Source organism: Dreissena polymorpha, chromosome 1 (genome assembly GCF_020536995.1).
Source record: "Dreissena polymorpha isolate Duluth1 chromosome 1, UMN_Dpol_1.0, whole genome shotgun sequence".
In the NCBI taxonomy this organism is placed as follows: domain Eukaryota; kingdom Metazoa; phylum Mollusca; class Bivalvia; order Myida; family Dreissenidae; genus Dreissena; species Dreissena polymorpha.
In genome coordinates this window covers 25,516,249-25,532,489 of record NC_068355.1, presented here as the reverse complement: position 1 = coordinate 25,532,489, position 16,241 = coordinate 25,516,249, and the positions used below count along the sequence as shown (strand labels likewise).

General features: G+C 35.2%; 1 protein-coding gene across 2 annotated transcripts; it reads right to left on the bottom strand.

Annotated features, from left to right (window-relative positions):
* Positions 1–7,910: 7,910 nt before the first annotated feature.
* Positions 7,911–15,363, bottom strand: LOC127868523 (dopamine D2-like receptor). Of its 2 annotated transcripts, none has more exons than XM_052410769.1 (2): positions 15,242–15,363; positions 7,911–10,614 (listed from the first exon to the last, which is right to left on the bottom strand). In XM_052410769.1, exon 2 carries the CDS (start codon positions 10,604–10,606, stop codon positions 8,807–8,809), a length of 1,800 nt encoding a protein of 599 aa, XP_052266729.1. In that variant the 5' UTR covers positions 10,607–10,614; positions 15,242–15,363; the 3' UTR covers positions 7,911–8,806. The 2 variants fall into 2 exon arrangements, with proteins under 2 accessions (XP_052266729.1, XP_052267485.1); XM_052411525.1 differs by lacking the exon at positions 15,242–15,363 and adding an exon at positions 13,291–13,421.
* Between the last annotated feature and the right edge of the window lie 878 nt (positions 15,364–16,241).

Sequence of the window (16,241 nt, the reverse complement as noted above, 5' to 3'; positions counted from 1 at the left end):
TTCATATAGCTGGACGTTTTAAACGGTAATGGGTTCACCCAGTTGTAATTAATAGGGAAGTTGTATACAACCATTTTTCAGAAACATATAACGTTTATAATGATTCACTATATTTGGTCTAGAAATAGTTTGAGTATATGAAATGAAATTTCCAGGATAAGGAAACGGAATACGTATTCTTGTTACCATCCGATAGTATATTACTTAAATCAAGTGACCAAGGCATATACAAGACATGATAACAGACGATTACCGCACAAAACATAAATTATTATGTTTCAGTGTGTTTGTGGTATACTTGTGTGTCTTTACTGGTACATGTGTTTAGTTTAAATGGAATACAAAGCCTCGATTGTACACAAACATTTGGTTTGAATGTTTTCAAACCCTCGAATATAAAGTACCGAATAAAAACTCTCGAATATAATATTATGTTTCAGCCCTCGAATCTACACAAATCATCAAATAAAACCCATCGTTAACGTCAATTTAACAACATCGTTTGTTGATTTCATGTAACACAATTTTACATTATTATAGTGAAGCATATGGGATTGTTTAAATAAAAGATTTTTACATTTGCTAAATTGCATTAGCCTACATCACAATGCACCGTTGTTAAGAGGTAATTTGACAAATGTATACTCGATTTATAGGTTATTAACCGCTTCACAAACTACTAATTTGCAACGGATAGTCGTGTAACAAAATGCTTTTCATAATTTCATAATTTTTCATAATTTAGGTTAGATATGTGTTATACAATTTGTTATATTGCAACTCGGGAGTTCCTTTGAAATTCTAAAAAAAATAAATCAATGATTATACTTCCAAATAATACTAGTTTACTGTTTCACAATTATAAGATTCAACTGAAATGTGAGAACAACCGATATTATATCGCTTTGTTTCAATTTTAAAATGTGGTACAAACTGAACTGTATGTGATAATAAACGTGATTCACCGAAAAATCGTTTCTTAATAACTGCAATATTCTTATACCTTTAACAGCTATTATTATTAAAACATCGCCTTCGCCTCTTGTAACCTTATAATAATTGAATAGCATTCGAGCGCATCTGTTTGTGTCAATCAAGGCTTTAGATGGCGCATTATTAGGCAGGAATTGCAAAGGATGCAAAGGATGAGTCAAAGTTTATATAACGTAAAATATTATCTTAATTTTTGTTCTTTTTGTGTTTCATGGTTTATGTGTAATTTTAAAAACAATTTGTTACTATTTCATTTTATGGTTAATTTATGTTGCTGTATGATCCCCAGAAGTGCCATTGAAATTAATAATTTTACATTTTAAATTCAGTTCAAGTTAATGGCAATTTGCACGTTTCTCATGTGGCAAAAGTGCTATTTTATGATCTAAGGCACTTTTGCATCGATCATACATCTGTACACACGTGAAACAGGGTGCGCATTTAAACTCATTCAGGCCGCTGCCAACATTTCAAGAGGGTATGCAGTTGGTACTTGTTTAGAAATTGTTTGCACTTCAGTCGTTGTCTTAAAACAAGTAACAGATAATGAGCTGTAATAAGTTCCATCTGTTGAGTTATACGTAACTTATAAAAAACCAGTTTAAAATAATAACCGTTTAAGACGTGTTTTACGTTCACATTTGTATTGCGTTGAAATTGAATCGCTCTGAAATTGATTCATTAGTATCTATTTATAAATTATATTGTATTTAAAATTTATCCTGGGAAACCTTGAATCCGATATTAAATTAACAAAATGCGTTCCTACGGTAAATATTACTGATATGTATGCAACTTTTCCGTCAGATATCAAATTTCGAAACACATAACGAAAACAAAATTATAAATTTCATCGGCTAATTATTTCAAGGTCGGTTAATTGTCATTAATTTGTAGAATGAAATACAATTGCAATCCATTGAAATTCTAAATGGGTTTTTGACGCCGCATTAATACGTTTTCTCTGAACAAAGGCGTTAATTTAATGACTCTCTAAGTATATTAAATGTGTATGCCAAAAAATAGCAACTACATTGTGTCTTTTTATCGTATCTAGAGAAATAATAACATGTATTATTAATGCTGCGCTCGGATTGAAAAAAATGAATAAGATAGTGTTTGAACCGTGAGTTTAAATTGTTAATTATAATTTCTAGTCAGTTGAAGATCGCTAAAGTCATCAATGTCATTTTCGGGTGATGATAGCAGGAGTCGTAAGCTAGTGGAAAAAAAGTAGCACGAAAGAAGACATTGATAAGTTATTTCATGAGTTTGCGTTCAATTAAAAAACATTTTTATATTTCATAGTTTGTACACGAATGACTCTCGTACACAAGGAGTAATTAAAACATTCGTAGTTATTTTTGCTTTATATATGCGGCAGATATATTTCATTTCTGCCGCATTTGACGCGGTAGTTTTTATGCGTACTCATTCATCGTTTTATAATGGTTGCTAATGTTTACTCGGCGACGTATATATGCGCCATAACATTGATTTTGCAGCTTATAAAAATTTATGTTGAAATGCATCCGTGACGCTAATGTCATCATAAATTACGTTAACGTACGTCGAAGTTCATTAACGTAGTTATTCATGTTATACAATGGTGTTCACTTTGAATTCCAACCGCGAACTCTGCCACGACGTTTCACATTAATTCAATTCAGAGTGATCATTTATATCCCTCGTGATGTCGCCAATAAATGGACATTAGGTCCCACATGGGTTGATTCCCAGTACTTCTAACTTGCATTGATTAAGTTATTAGATTTCACAATGACCGCCACTGTTCTACTGTCATGTTCATGTAAAAAGTAATCATTTTCAGTAATGTGCAATCTTTTTTATTAACGTTATAAATAAATTTGCGAACACTATTAATGTTATCTTACAATACAATACCCGATTCTTCTAACATCTATTACTTGTATTACTATGACTATGATTTATGCATGAACATAAAACAATTTGTAAACTTTTGTAGGATAAAGACGTGCCCTACCACAGTTGTCTTAAAAACGCTGTTCTTGATAAATCATATATCAAACACATAAATAGATTCCAGTAGACAAATTCTTGCAATAAGAAGTTGATTGGTACATTTCTTTATTGCAAGTAAATGCTTGCAAACGAATGCAAGTGTTATTCATAGCTGTTTCGAGTTAAGCTGTTATTTTGTATCCCTGGAACAAATCTTAGTTTTTGTTTTAAAATAATCGTTGCTCATCAATAATGCATGCTGCATTTCTTGTCAGCTATTTTTGTGTATTATAAACTAAATATAAAGGCGCATGGAACAGACAGCTGCAATTACCGAGATTAATGTTTTTTAAGTTACCCAGAGGTGACGGCAATTTTTAACTTGTCGGCGGCGGAATTCGTGTGGTCTTCAACTTTCAGATTATAATAATACTTGCATTATTATGCAATGCGATAATAAATCAAATAAAGTGAATTTACTCAAAAATTATTTTACTGAATTAGAGCTTCACTAAGAAAATTTGCAACAAGTAAAGTCGATATATAAAGCGAATTTTGATACGAAATACACGCTAATAACTAACATACTGACATGGCTGGAAAGTGAGCGTCATTTACAAATTTAACAAAAGTAATAAATATCATAAAACGACGAAAAATATTTGTCACGGCATGGACGTCGCCATCTTTACTATCACGTGATTTTTCCATCTTCAGTAGGTGCTATTTAAATTTTGAAGTGGCGTCCTTCCAGTGAAGCTTGTAGTGATGAAATTGCATTCTACAAGTTGTTTCCAGTCATCTTTTTACGCATCGATCGCCAGCAGACATACAAGTAGCACAAAACTATATCATTAAACTTGTCTCAATTCCACCATTTAAAAGTTGCAAACCACTGAGTCTAAAAAGAACATTAATTGCTTTTTCCGAAAGAACGATTAGGGATTATGGACACATGTGGCTGGTTTGGCGAATTAATTAATTGAAATATTGAATAGATGTATGAATTTATTTATATTTATTGTATCTTTATTCAAAATGAGTTTTTGAACGTCTTAATGAAGCTAGCAGTCAAAGAAATTTTCTGAGTACTGTTTGTAACTCTTTTAACAGTTACACCTTTCATTAACGTAGTTAGATCTCAAAATATACAGGCGATTATTGGCGTCGCGAAATATTTTCTCAGTCATAAACATGTATGACATATGTGGCGTTACGGACATGCGCGCTAGCTCATTCTTTAAAAGATCGTGCAGAATAACGACCACCTTTAAACAATAAAGGATGCGGTGACGACCAATTTAAGATTAAGGGCAGCGGATTAATAGCTGATTACAAGCCAAAACATTGAGGCGGAGAGCGCCGCCAATGCCGCCAATGCCGCTAATGGCGCCTATAGCGCACGCCCTTAAAGCCACTCAGCTAAAATAATCTCAGGACACCTTTGTGTCGTATGGTTTAAGCAAATAATTCTATGTTATAAACAGCGAATAATATCTGCGTACTTTTGGTAATTTATTTTTTCCCGTTTTCATAAACTGTAAATCGATATAAATGATCTTGTATGGAATGTCAGTGCAGAACAACCTTTAAACAACAATGCGATAACGTCCAATATCAGATAAAGGGCCGCGCATATACAATTCGATTACAAGCCAAAATGTTGAGGCGGAGGTCGTCGCCCATGCAGCTAATAGCAGACGCCCTTAAAGTCATTCAGCTAAAATAATCCCAGTGTCGTATGGATTTTTTTAGTTCTATGTTAAAAAAGCGCATAATATCTGCGTGCTTTTTGTATTTTCATTTTTCCTGTTAAAATAAGCTGTAAATATATATAAACGATGTACATTAACGCCCAGTCGTGGTTCTTGTACGGAATATCAGTGAGAACAATGATGTGCCTTTAATAGTCTACACACATTGCCAGACGTAGATAAGTTAATAAACTGCAACAAAATTTAAAACACGAATAGCACAGGGTCAATATATACAATACCAAATCGATGCAAACCCGTTTTTTTTTACAGCATCCCGAATATTACAGGCAGAATTCAAATGACATGACCTACAATTCCCTATTCAGCATTAATGCTTAACATTGTCTCAGTATCTTCCTGGAAACGATTGTTTCTGGACACCTTTTCTCCATTATAACACTGTAATTGTGTCTTCTGACATTGTTCAGGGTTTATAGCACTGCTATGGGTAAAAGCGCTATTCGGTAAGACGATAATATTTCTTGCTGGATGTGTCTCATCTGTCTTTGTTTCATGGGAAAAATACCAAACCGATAACCTGTAGTTTTTGTGTGAACATCCTTTAGTTTGATTAGTTTTATTCGTTCATTTGGTGGCGTTCTTTTATTGCATTTAAAGCAACATCATGCCTTGATACGAACTCATATATAAAGTAATCGCTTACATGTTGCATATCCAAGGGGACGTTTAATAGTATGGGGTGATGCGGTTATACTTGTTTTATACATACGTATGTCCGTAGTTCAATCGGTTAAAGTCGGTTTTCTGTTCTATTAATGTTTGCTTTTTTAAACAAAACCTATATGTTTTCATTTATTTGAAACGTGCAACCATCATATACAGAATCTCCCTGCGCTTAAGACGATAAGCCAATTAGCAGAGTACTAGATTCTTAAACGTCAATTATTTTTTTATCGCGCATTGATCCCCTCCCCCACCTTTTTCCACCCAGCCCCCCGTACACCTAGTCTAGCAAGTCTTCTTATAGCGATGGCCTCTTTAGTTACCTTGAATTTTATAAATTGAAAACGTCTGCGGCGATGGACGACAAAACGTGGATTTCGATGGAACTTTTCGTAAATAGCCTGCAAATCTGACCATAGTCGACCCGACGTAAAAAATAGTGTGTGTTGTTTATATAGCCAATTTATGTGACAGCAGATTTTCATTACAGATATTTCGGACACACGCAAACCGAATTATAGCGTAATGTATTGTACGGAAATCACGCAAGATATAATCGTGCGAAACACACGCATTATAGATAAGTGTTCAGACACTTTATTTCGAAGTTATTTAAAATCAAAATAATGTATAAATAAGTTTAAACATTTAAACACGGCAGGCGGACCAGATTGCAGGGTAAATATAGAAGAAAGAGGGACCATTACTTAAAAAAAAACTCCGAACTGAACGCCAATGAACTTGACCGACACACGCACATTTGCTGGACGTTTATAAATGCCATATGGCTGCATGATTAACCCATTCATGCCTAGCGTCCTGAAAAAAGGACATTGCAAACAGCGTAGTCCCAGCGTCTCATCAGGGTCTGCGCTGTTTGCTTAAAGGAATTTATGTAAGACATATTCTAAATATAGAAATAATTATACTAGACATCCCTAATTTTGGAAATAAATTAATCCAATTTAGATGGATGGGAGAGTCCACTAGGCATAAATGGGTTAATGCGCATGGGCAGCTATAAACATGCGATACATTCAACAAGGGAATTACGTTAAACGTGACAGGAAATACGCACGTACTATGTAAGAGAATTCTATAAACAAGTTATTGAACACTATCCGTTTGGTATGACAGATGTCCACTTATGACATACCGTCTGGTGTTTTTATATACTCAATTATAAATTGAAATATTTTGAAGATTGAATTAAAATGTTAAGTAAATAGTGATGAGTTTATGAAATTGAGTCGCTCTCTGTAAAAACGGGTTTTAATACATCTTTGGGCAGCTCAGTCTAATCTGGGACGAAGCTTTCCGCATTTAGATAATTTTTCTTTAATAAGAAGTCTCTTCTAAACAACAATCTCGACTAGGCAAAAGTTGTCGTCCCTGATAACCATCTGCTGACTGTAATGGCGACACTTAACGCACATGTATTAAAGGGATCTTTTCATATTTTTTGGCATGTATTGAATTTTGTAATTAAATGATTTGTATTGATTATTATAAACATTGGATCTACAAAGCTCCAGTAAAAAACAAGAATTAAATTTAAGAAAGAAAAATAGTAACCCTCAGCTGGTCTCGAACGACTGATCTCTGTAGTAACAGTCTTACGCTAAGACTACTCGGCCATTCGTGCTTATACAATCAGTGAGGTAATCCTCGTAGTGTCACAAAATATAACGACAGCAACATAACTCTCCAAATTATTCAATCGTTTCGCGTTGCAACGCTTTATAATTTTCAGGTTTATAAATCGTCAAAAGATGCATAAAATTGATATTTTAGAACAATGTAAATGTTCATTATAACGGTTTCCTCACAAAAAGCATAACTCCAACGAACATTTGCGAATCTGAAACATTTTGTTTTAATTTTGTCAATTTACCAAAACGTTTAAAGGAACAGGCACTGGCTTTAAATATGTATTTGCAGATTTGTAGATATGCTGGCAACATTGTTGCTTGCCATTCATATGAGTCGTGTTCTGAGAAAACTAGGCATAATGCATGTGCGTAAGGTGTCGTACCAGATTAGCCTGTGCAGTCCTCACAGGCTAATCAGGGACGACACTTTCCGCTTTTATGACAGTTTTCGTTTAAAGGAATTCTCTTCTTTTCAAAAAAATCCAATTTAAGCGGAAAGTGTCATCCCTTATTAGCCTGTGCGGACTGCACAGGCTAATCTGGGACGATACTTTACGCACATGCACTATGCCCAGTTTTCTCAGAACACGACTCATACGATCTACTCAGTTGCATATGTTGTTAATGAAACTGTTGATACAAGTAAGATAAAATGTTAAACATTATCAAAATGTAAAAGCAATCCATAAAGGTTTTTAAAGGTTTTAACATGCATTTCTTTACAATTTGATACCCTTAACATATTAAGTATGAAATACTTATTTTGTGTTTTCCGCGTATCTTCAAAGAAAGCTTTTGTGGGCGAAAGCATTCATTATTATTTTGGTTCTTCAAAAAATACGGAATCGACAATATAAGTGGATTCCAATCAATAACAAATGCTTTTAAATTAATATTCACTGCAATTTACTTGCATGAAGACACAAAAATACATGTATACAAACGACAATTAAAATATAGCTTTTTATAGTTACGTACACTGCCAATGTTAATGATAAATAATCTTTTGAAATATTACAGTTCAAATATGATATGTAAGTGTTTACTTAAGCTGGAAGAACAAAAATAAGCCAAATAAAACCATACAAAGCAGTCTGAAATATGCGTTTAAAACATCGAGTAATAACAAGGTATATGTATGTGTAGTAGGGGCCTATACAATTTGATTTTTGTTTAAGATATTACGATACATACAGCCGTTTATTTTAAAAGCGTGGTAGAATATTTACCGTTTGTATTGTGATTCATCTCTAAAACACGTTCTAGCTTATGTAGTCCGCTCCAAAATCATCTCAGTATTAATATTGTGAACGTCCTTTTCGGAAAAAATCTGTTTGTTTTATAAAAGATTGGCCTACTTTTATATTCTTTTCAATAAAATAAGGTTAGTAATGTCCAGCTTTTTATCGACATGGAACAATTGATTTGTAATTTCTAACTGTTGTTTAATAAATAAGTCCAAATAAATAAATACATATAATAAATACTTCCTTACGTAACAAAAACCATCAATATTCGTTAATTTTATGTTAAATTATTGTTTACATCCTTTCATTATATATCGACATATTAGGCTGTTTATTTTGTTTTCTGAGATTATAATCATCATAACACACACGTAAATCTTATGGACTTTTAACATCAAACATATGCGCATTGCCCTTAAAAAATATTAAAAATATATCTTTTACATCAAACATTATATAAAAAATTTATAAAGCATTTCACACCAAGAATTCAAACTTTAATCGGTACTCGGAGTTTATGTCTTGTGCAAAATAAACAGAACAATTCCTTCAACTTTGCCCTAAACTTCACATTCATAAATCCGTATATAAACGGATTAATCATGGAATTGATAAAGTATAACCGTGTGAACACGTGGTACACGATCTGTTCAGATTTATTCAGGTGATTTGGTATATTCGGATTCGAGTGCCGTAAAGTCACGATTATCAAATACGGCAGAAAACTGACAACGAATGCTATGGTGACCATTCGGAGCATGCGCGTATTGCTTTTCAGGCTCACTTCCTTGACCTGTGAGTGTTGTAACTCGTCCGCGATGAGGCGGTTCAACCTCGCGCGACTTTCCACGCTTTGGCTCCGATACAGGATGCTACGGACGCTTTCGGGCGTTATTGGCGTCATCGGGGTCAGACAGAAAGTGCCGCTTGACCCTGACGATAGGCGGTCATTTGAGAGCGCGCCCCGCCCTGCCTTCGCAGTTGTCTCAATGTCTAATCTAAGTTCATCACTCGGTTTTTTAACCGGAGATGGACAGCGAACACTTTCTGAACTGTTGTTTGAGACCGTTATGACAGGTGGATTTGTTACGTAGTCGTGTGCGGACGTTGATACACATCTACTGTTATCTGTAACATTTATTTCCGCATTCGTCGCATTGTTTTTATTCTGATGTTCATCTTTAGCGTCCTTCAATTTCATTCTGTCAAAATAAGCTTCCGGTTTACTACCGGTTTGTATTTGGTGGCTATCTTTTCCATTTGATAAATTTGATAATACGCTAAACATAGTTTCTGTGCTTATTCGCCCGTTTACCGCTCGTGGGCTGAAATCCAGTCGGTGGATATTGTCCAAGGAAACCGCTCTTGAAATCCTACTTCCTATGCTGCTCATTTCCCGGCCGTCCCCGGCGGGACTACTGGGAACTGATCCGGTAATTGCGGACATCATGCTTAGACCGAAAAACTTCATACGGTGTCTTTTATCTTCGGATATAATTGCTCGCGTTGCAGACATGTATAACTTCCGCCCGATGAGCATGTATAGCATTGCCAGTATGACAAACATGATCACGTGTCCACCGAAAAGAAAGAAATAAAATCCCGCCGGCAGCTTATCGTGCTCCACGTAAAAATTCGAGATTAAACAAGTTTTCGTTTCAATGGTGAAATTCGCACCAGTCACGTGGTCTGATTCGACTACATTGTACGTGTATGTGCCGTAGAATATGAGAGAAGGCCACGTGGTTATGATTCCTAAGAGGTCAGCAATGATACACGATTTCTTCGCGTACTTGATACCCAAGCCTCGGCCAAGGAACGGTCTACAGACCATTAAGTATCGGTCTACTGATATTGCCACCAAAACAAAAGAGGAGGAGGCCGACGCGATGAAAGTCGTATACCGTGAAATTTTACACATCACGTCGTGATCAAAGCTAATTGGATTCCAAAGAATGGCGGCCTCGGTGGGCATGTTAATTAGGCAAGACATAAGGTCCACGCCGGCTAATGTGAGAATGAATATGGTCGTTTTGGTGAGTTTCCACTTGGCCGAAAAGATGTATATCACGATGGTGTTTCCGATGACACCGACGACCAAGTAAATCACCAGGAAAACGAACGGGAATATGAAGATTTCCATCATTCTGTCATGTTCGCGTTGGAAAAGTGGCCCACTTGTAATAACGCCCTGTTGACCACCGAGAAGAGTTTCGTTGCGCAACAGGTTATCGGGTATCTCTGTGAGCGACATCGTAACGGCATTGGTTAGATTGTCGCCGGTCTGCATGTCTTTATCTGAAAATAAAGAATAAGGGACTTGTAATTTAATTTTCACTGAACTAATGATTATTTGGTATAATTGTAGTAGTGCGTATTCTTATTGGTAACTGTTTCATTCTTAAAAATGTGGCTCATCGGGCAAATATTTTTGAAGTCATTTGAAAAAAATTGGTGAATAAAAAAACGCCACAATTCAATCCCTGAATTACGAATGTTGGGCCTCTTTCGATAACGTTTTCATTAACTGGATGAATCGACTATATATGATTATTTGATAACATGTAAAACCCCATATGTGCTACTAAACGAAAGTAGTAATCGGCCTTTGAAACTTGTCGAAATAGCATTCATTTTGCACTCGGATATATTTTTAAATGGCCGACAGGATACGCATTCTGATCGGTTAGCTATCGCGTGCGCACGGAAGAGCTAGCGCTAGGAAAAGTAGAGTCCCATTATCATAACAAGAGTTGAATAAAAATTAACAACGAAAAAGCGAAACAAGTTCAGCCCCAGCGAGGCTTGAACCAATGTCCTCTTAATTCAAAGGTAATTTCCCTAGTCATTCGACCTATCGGTCTTTTATATATTTATAGAAAGTTTGTACTTGACGTAACTGATCTATAGGTTGTTACACAATTTAACGAAAACAACAGTAACATTCCAAATTATCCATCGGTTAAAGTTTGTTATGCTTTATAAATTTCAAATGATGACAATTCATCAACCGAGCTGTATTTTTTCAGTTTTTGATTTCTGTTCTTTCGCTCCCTGATTTAAAGTGATTTTGTATTTCTAAAATCTGTAAAAACATGTGGAAAACATACCTATGAACAAATCCCTTTAAATGAACCGCGTCATGCGAAAATGGGTCTTAAACCATCGCGACGTCTGGTAAGGAGCTGCCCTTTCCGCTATAAGTCTTTCAAGGATTATAGGTCTCATTAAACGTCGATAGAGCTCCTGACCAGACGGCGTGAATGCATATTGGCCGCATATGGCATAATACCCATTTCGGATTTCCGCGGGTCAAATGATGTAACGTTATACAAATGATGCTACATATAACGTGAACTCCATAATACAGCTAATCATGTTAGAGTCAACCAAGCCATAATACGATATATAATCCTTCCTTAAAACAATTATTTCTAGAAGACATTATTTTATTACACCCCGAAGTATCGCTGTATTGACTTGTCTACGAAAAATGACACATCTGTTGATGACGGAATTACATTTCCTGATTAAAATTAGGGTTTATTTCCGTCCATGACCTTGCTTAGTTTGTTTGTTCAATAATATCTGTTCCACAAAATGTGTGATATTACGTATACATTCCTCACCGAAATTCAACAAATGATGAGCCTTTATACTTTTTTTAAAGTACCGAAATAAATGACTCATATATATATATATGAATCTTGATTAACCCATTTATGCCTAGTGAACTCTCCCATCCTGCGAAATTGGATCAATTTATTACCAAAATTAGGGATATCTAGTATATTTATTTCTATTTTTTTCCAGAAATTTCTTTAAGCAAACAGCGCAGACCCTGATGAGACGCCGCATCATGCAGCGTCTAATCTGGGTCAACGCTGTTTGCCAAGACCTTTTTGCTAGACGCTAGGCATAAATGGGTTAATACTGTTTTTGCTATTTTTTTATTGCCCTTGCTTGAAGGAAGCTGTTAATAAATCAACGAAATGTAAATGTCCTAACTATTGATGGCATTAAATAATAGAATACACAATTAAAATCTGTATAAGAAGATTCATTCATATAAGCGTTTTCATCTGGAAATCGGAATCATGATCGCTTTGTTATGTCAAACAAATGACCAACAAGCACGTGCATTACGTCATGTGCTTGAAATCCTCACCTGCTTTCAATGAAATATTTTGCGTAAATGTTTCGAATGTTTATATGCAAACCAGGTGGAGATATAAACTCTATCGCGCTTCTTATGCAAACAATCTTGTCTTTGAGTGTTATTGGAATAAAAGACAAGGTTGTATGCGTAATCTGGTAAACAATCGAAATATTTCGACGAGTTCAATGTTTGTTGGACGTTAGAGTTTTGCATTATTGGTTACAATCTAACTTGAAATGGACCAAACAACAAGAGAAAAATAAACACGATCTTATCCTACTATCGATGGATTCTATCCATTAATCCACTCCCACATTCAACACTTGCACAGCCACCCATCCACCAATCTTACTATTAACCTATGTCCAATCATCTAACACACTGTCAATCCATAAAACCACCTATCAATCTATCGTTCAATCAACTCATCTACTTGTCATTGTTCTACCCATCTATCTAACCAGCAGACAGTCAAAAGATCAACCAGCAACGTTATATTATATCATATTTGGTATCACTAATTTTGACATAGATTGTATCAAATTATTAATTTAATACTTTTTTAGACTGGTATATCTTCAGTCAACAAAATTTGCTTCACTGCTTTGAGGCTGTATTTAATTCTAGTGAGAAAAAACTGTTTTACAACTGAAATACGATGGGTATTTGCATTTTGTTTTCTATGTTCTACCTACACAAAAAACGAAATAATATCTAACACCCAACCCACATGTTCACATTTTAAAAAGTGTCTTAAACATTGTATTCTTGTTTACTTAGTGTTTTAAATGTTTTAATTAGTCACATCTACCTACACAGTTTATTTTCGTTCGTTGAACATCAAGGCAATTCTTGAAATTGAGCGTTAAACTAACAAAAATTGAGAGCGCTAAAAACACGTCTTTCGCCTATATTTACTTTTCAGTATCTAAGGACGTCGTTTCGGTTGAATTCGGAATAAAGCGTCATATGCATTGTGACGTCATTACTACGATTTAAATGCGCGCTTAGTGTTATAGAAAGTCCGCAATTCCGGAATATTTAATTGATAATACTTTTTAAAATACTAGTAACTGAAGTAAATCAATTCTCATTGATAATGCTATTCAATGACAAGCATCAACTATTTGTAATGCACGCATCTTTTACTTTTTTCTACATCGTTAAAGCTGAGGTTGAATTCGCAAATCAGCTAACAAGTATACCATGCATTAGAGATAATTTCAAGTAACACTTTATATATACATGTGAACACCGGACTGGACAAAAATTGCTAAACCGAACAGATAGACATAATGTAAAGTAATAAACTGTTGAAATTTACGAGTATTGCATTTGGTAACACAATTTCAGACGGTAAGCACGTGTAATTCAACGGGTCTTATACTTAATCACATATAAATAGGGAATATTACTTCGGTTGTATTGTTGGAGTGAATTGTGTGGTATTAAAATTTGTATAGCATTATTAATGAGTGCCAATATATGCCCATCGGAAGACCGCATTTTTATATTATTCCGTTTTAAATTATTTAGAATCTAAAAACTTATCGATAAGTATCTCAACTTGTCTTTGAAATCGGTACATCAAAAACAAAGCACATGTTTTGAAAAGAGCACTAATAATGCGTATGACGTACAAAGTTTAGCGCGCGTATAAAGATGACATTTTCTTTCCAAATGGCACTCATAACTCAACATATATGTACGGTACATAATACATAAAAAAAGTCCAATGAAACAGCGTTTCAATACGAAAACGGAGTTAAACTGTGAAAAACGTCCTATACAGAATCAAGTCCGTAAGAATATGTATAGATATATACCATTAGATGTTATAATATAACCCATTGATGCCCTCTGTCAACGGTTGTATTTCTTTATTACAAATCTATAAATAAACAGACAAAAAATGCGGTATCGAAAGAACATGTCATTTCAAATATTGAGCGAACGTTTTTAACGACCAGCGAAGTAAAACGATACTGGCTTAATGCACACAATGACTCGATTGCCTACATTATGGAACGTACACGTGTTTAATGTACTTTGAACGAATCTGTGTCGAGTAATAGAAAACCTTTTTCATGTTTACCTCTTTACCTTACATAGCAAACGTACGATAACCTATAGCCCGTCGAGACATTGTTATACTGACCACGACCTCAGGTCGACCGCATACAACAGTAATGAAGTAGAAGCGTTGACCGTGAACATAAAAGTAAACCTACATCACAATCAGTTAACATATACATGCCACCCAGACGATGTATGAATTGCTTAAATTTAGTTGTGAAGCGCTGGTTGTTTTTTTTTTCAAATGTACCACCGATAATTGCGCCTATAGCACTACTAATCTCTTCAAAATTATAACTGATGATAATTCACAAAAAATACGCAACGCTTGTATTTTATAAAGACGATATCTGAATTGTTATTTTGTTCCTTTATAATTACTTTTAAAATATTCTGTAATTGTGTCGATTTTACCATATATAGTATCGGGCATCACCGAAAAAACACGTTGACATTTACCATCGTAAATCAACGACACATGTTCTTAACTAATTATAATTTCAAGATATAGATAATGCATCTCCATTAAAATTATTATGAGACAAACATGCGACACCACATTTAAACTAAATTTCAGATTTACGCGAGTTAACCTCGTAAACAAAAACACATACATCTGTTCATATACAATAATATACGACATCAAATTAATAGTTTAGAAATCCAATATCCATTTCAACAAGACCTCACCTGGAGAAAGCACTTAATAACGAACTAAGAGATATTGTCTTGTTATCCGAAACTTAATTGATATCCGAACATATGTTATCACCGTAGCAATATGCATCCTGGCATGATCCTTGCGATAAGCCGATATTTTGTGATACTGCACAGCCACACTTAACATACACTTCTAGATGTGTCATCAGTGCGCACGCTTTCCAATGAATCCGATAAGGCGCAAATATGTTAAGAATGTGCAGACGTTCAAAAAGGTTTAGCAACCACATAAAACACTAAGAACAGTTTTGGAAAAGAGTAGTGACATAAGTACCTTTTCCGCTGTCCTTACTGTACTTACTGTACATACAAGCTGCTTGAGCATATTGGTTTATTTTTCCTCTATATTTTTTTTAATATATATATTTTTAATATATACAGATAGGCACCTTTACCTGCACAAAGACTCGCCTCATACCGAGTCTACGAAAAAGGCCATTCCGTACGGCTTAGGTGTGAGGCTGAAACGAATATGTTCGGAACAGACGGACTACAAAAAACACAGAGATGAGATCAAAGAACAACTACTGCAGCGAGGATACAATGGCCGATTCGTCGAGACAGACCTGAAGAAAGTTGATAGCAAGAAGCGAGAAGATCTGCTGCGTACAAAGGTGTCTTCAAAAAGTACTTCCAGGGTACCGCTCGTTATCACTTTCTCCAGAGCGCTACCAAATGTCGGCCATATCCTCCGGAAACACCTGCCCACACTCCACACTTACGATCGTATGAACAATGTATTTCCTGAACCCCCGTTAGCAGCATTCAGAAGAAACTGCAACCTGGAAGACATATTGGTTCATAAAAAACACAACCGAATGTTTTTCCGGGTTCCAAACAGGAGCGGACCTTGCGCAAACTGTCCGTACATGATGGAGTCCAAAAAGTTCAGCGATGCCACCGGCAAAAGCTACAATGTGCGGAACGAGGTCACCTGCAAATCCACCAATGTAGTCTACGCTGTACACTG